This window comes from Anneissia japonica, unplaced genomic scaffold (assembly GCF_011630105.1).
Source record: "Anneissia japonica isolate Jap-2015-1 unplaced genomic scaffold, ASM1163010v1 scaffold2991_len510020_cov192, whole genome shotgun sequence".
NCBI classification, from domain to species: domain Eukaryota; kingdom Metazoa; phylum Echinodermata; class Crinoidea; order Comatulida; family Comatulidae; genus Anneissia; species Anneissia japonica.
The window spans coordinates 106,279-110,171 of record NW_022724693.1 but is presented as its reverse complement, the minus strand read 5'-3'; the positions used below and the strand labels follow the sequence as shown (position 1 = coordinate 110,171).

Genomic DNA, 3,893 nt, shown 5'->3' with positions numbered 1-3,893 from the left:
TCCGGGCCCCTTCTATTTTAAATTCCTGGATCCGCCACTGACTGCTGTAGTTACCACAATTACAATAACAACACCACAATTATATTGAAATATAAAGTTAATATCATGATAACCAGTGGCGGCACTGCAGATGGGCTAAGTGGGAGTAGAGTTCCCCGTCGGGAAGGCATGAGGTCTTGTTCCACCCCCAATCCCAGTTGGGATTCACAGTAAAATAATTAATAAAATCATTCTCAACGGTCATGAACATCATTCTTAATACCGTACTGTATCCCAGCAGAGGACCCACATCCACTCACATTCGAATTTTTTTTTTTTTTTTTTGGAATTAGTAGACTGCTGGACGATCTTAGGTGGCCGCCCTAAAAAAAATTTGGCATCAAATAGAAAGAGTACACGAAGAACACACACGCAAGACGAGTGACCACAATTTTTTCCCACAGTAAACGAAGGGGGTGAGTAGCCACCCTATTAATCCCCTTCCCCCTCACCACCACCCTCCAGATCCGCCACTGATTAACACACCAGTGCTGGAAAGCACATCTGAGCATCTAGAAAAACAAATAATAATCAGTCCACAAAAGAAGAGACAGGAGACAAATAAACCAGGACATTATCTGCCACAACATTTAGTCTGCTTTATCAATTCCTTCGCCCTGCACCCCCGAATACAGAACCTTTCTGTATCCACTCGCCCCAACCATGACTACTGGGTTTAGTTTACCCAGGGTTGTCCACCACCTACAATAACTTAACCTGACGTTGAAATACTGTAGAGGGCAGCAACCATAAAAGTGGTCGATCATATTTTTTTTTGTACAAGGTTTATGTCGAAAGTCAATTTACTTACCTTCGCGAAAATGGTAACTTTACCAAAAGCAATAAAATAAAGTTCACCAATAAAATTCGTTTAGCTAGGCTAAGCTTAGGCCCAGGTTGGGTACATTAAAGACGCGGGCGCAGTGGATTTATCTTACCTGAACTGTCATCGGATCCCGAGTCACTACCCGTTCCTTCTTCCATGTCGTCTCCGTCTGTTTTCTCACTATCTGGTGTACTGTCTTCATGTGCCATATCTTCTGGATCACTATCTATGTCATCTCGAGTAATAGGCATTGTGTATACTTTTAAATTTGCAAGAAATATGCCAAATTACAAGAAATAGATTGACTAAAAGAAAAACACACTTCAAAAAAACAACGAAGCCAACCCAACAATGTGCAAAATGTCGCCCTCAATCGATGTAAATCGAAGCGCCAAAGATCTTCCAAAACGCCACCGGGATACAGAGAAGAAGGCTGCCATCACAGTTAGGTCAAATCACTTAGCGACATCAAGCTTTTTCTCAAAGAAATTGAAAATATTTGCGAAATTCGGCGTGAAATTGGGTCACACAACTCGAGTTTAGGTGTTCCATTTTTATAAATATGCGATGCTCTAGTATTACCAAATATGTACGTTCACTTTTGTTTGTATTCGCATTGATCCTTAGTTGCATAAAGACAAGCAAGGTATACGACGACTGAGGCTAGGCTAGCCTGGGCCCTTAGCCAGTATGTAGGCCCTATCAGTTTTCCAGTAATGTATGACTTGTTCATCAACGCCTGCCCGGGCCATGTTTGGCGGCTAGCTTACTACTATGTAGGCCCCTACTTACTACTAGCCTAGTACTAGAAAGTGTGAAGAATAGGCTGGGCGGTTTAGGCCTAACCAATACTAGAGTCTTTTGTTCTCCCTACTTGAACTTGATGTGCTATATATAGGCCTAGGCTAATACTATATAGGGCATTCATTCAGATTTGATTAAAAAAAATGATGAAGCTGAACTTGAAAAATGCACAGACAGGAAAGATGATATTATTTTATTGATTATCTAGGCTAGCTCAGGCCTGGGCTAGGTAGGATACTCAGACACTCTGCAACAGCCCAGATCAGAAGATGGTGTCTTCTTGTCATCAAGTGATCACACAACATAAATATTCGTCAGCTAACATTAACACTACAGTCCGCCAACTAAGCCTGTGTGTGCCAAACTTTATGCATTACAGTAATTTTTTTCCAATTGATTTCAGACTTGAAGTCTAATGGACATAACACGAGGCATTTTGGACGATATCACAAGACCAGCGAGTAGTGAACGTTATCGACCTGGTAGCCGCATCTCGCTCACAAATGCCAGTCTGAGAAATACGCCTACTCCTTTACAAAGCTCATTAGAAATACTACCACCAGATAATCTTGAATTTCAGGTAAGAAACCAAAGGCTCCAGAGGACTAAATTTAGGAATAAACCGCTTCAGAAAAATCTGGTTTAATGAGCTTCCTGTATTTTGCTGCATATGATGAATTATTAATATAGTAAATAAAAACATGCAAACACTTTTGGTATTTTCAGGACATGGGTTAATTTTGTGCAAATGTTTGTGTTATATGGGAGTGTATGTTGTTAGAGCGTGACATATTATTTTACATTGTGCTTATATGTTAAACACTTTCTTGTGCATGTCTCATTTACAAAGGATGAGGATTTGGAAGTTGAAGAGTACCACTCCTCAGGGGAGGATGAGAATACCAGTGATGGTGAGTGGCTTCATTATCATAGCATCTGGAATCTACAATATCATCCTAATCATGGTCCATGTTTCCCTCTTCTCAGCACATTTGTTCCACATTTAATAAAGGAGGATCTATCCATCAGAGCTGAGGGGCATGGAACAGATTTCTTTCTGGTCTTTAGATAATTAATCCTATACATCACTGTACAAGAAGAGGGAAAAGAGCACAGAAGTGATGCCAAATTTCCAATAGATCTTGAAATGGCTGCCCCCCTGCTTGATTCTCATTTTTTTATTTGATTCGTAGATCAAAGCTTCCACTCTGTCAGTAGATTAATAATGAAATCATATCGCAGACGTACAGTATATATAATAATAATAATAGTGTAGTATTATATAGCGCACATATCCATCTAATGTAAGATGTTCAGGGTGCTTGATATGTGGAGTATATGATAATTTTATACATGCCTACTGTAATGTGTTTAATGCTTGTGGTACACCACATGATGTACCTGAAGCCTGTCTCTTATACACATCTAGATGTGTATAAGAGACAGTACTACCACACACCAATGCAAAAGTACAAGACAGTGTTTATTTTCTATAACAATGGTATTTTTGATTATCTAATAATAGTTAATATTATGAACTATATAGCCATAGTTTTAAGGTTTTAGAAACATCAAAAGCCACAAGGGACAAGCTCATCGCATTTCACTGAGAGCATTTAATTGAGCGAGGTGTTGTGGCTATCATTGTTGCCATATGGAAGAAAAAGGGCATGAAAACATCAAAACTATGAATATTATTAACAAATAATATTTATAGGCCTACTGCAGCCTTGGCCCTGTCTCTTATACACATCTTGTTTCTTCTGCGACTCATTCCATAATTCTATAAGTTGAGAGACATGAAGAGAGAAGAGAAAGAGAAAAAGAATATAATATGGTTATTAATCAAGTTCTGTTCATTAATTTTATATCATGTAACTGGCAACAAAATAAGCTCAAACTTCCATCATAATAAAAATGAATAATTGTTTTCATTTATTCAAATAATTCAGTTTTTCTTCCAAAAGCAACATCACATTGCATTCAGTCTTAACCATATTATATAAACTATTTAAACTTAAAGAATAAAAACTCAAATTGAATTAAATATACAACCTGCTGATATGTCAATATTGTGTCTATCTTCCTCTAACTTTCGTATTTTTTCCTCTAAATCCGCACGGAAAGCATCTTTCAACAGAATCTTCTCACTCTAAAGATGGGGAATGAAAAAGTTAAACAAATTGATGGAGTGCTATTCAATGAAAATGCATACTCTTCAGAT

The 3,893-nt window shown here is 38.0% G+C and overlaps 1 protein-coding gene across 1 annotated transcript; it reads left to right on the top strand.

Annotated features, from left to right (window-relative positions):
• The first annotated feature begins 1,268 nt into the window (after positions 1–1,268).
• LOC117112538 lies at positions 1,269–2,992 on the top strand. The gene is made up of 3 exons (XM_033255619.1): positions 1,269–1,454; positions 2,073–2,249; positions 2,520–2,992. The coding sequence occupies exons 2-3, from the start codon at positions 2,085–2,087 to the stop codon at positions 2,739–2,741; spliced, it is 387 nt and encodes a 128-aa protein (XP_033111510.1). The 5' UTR covers positions 1,269–1,454; positions 2,073–2,084; the 3' UTR covers positions 2,742–2,992.
• Positions 2,993–3,893: the final 901 nt, after the last annotated feature.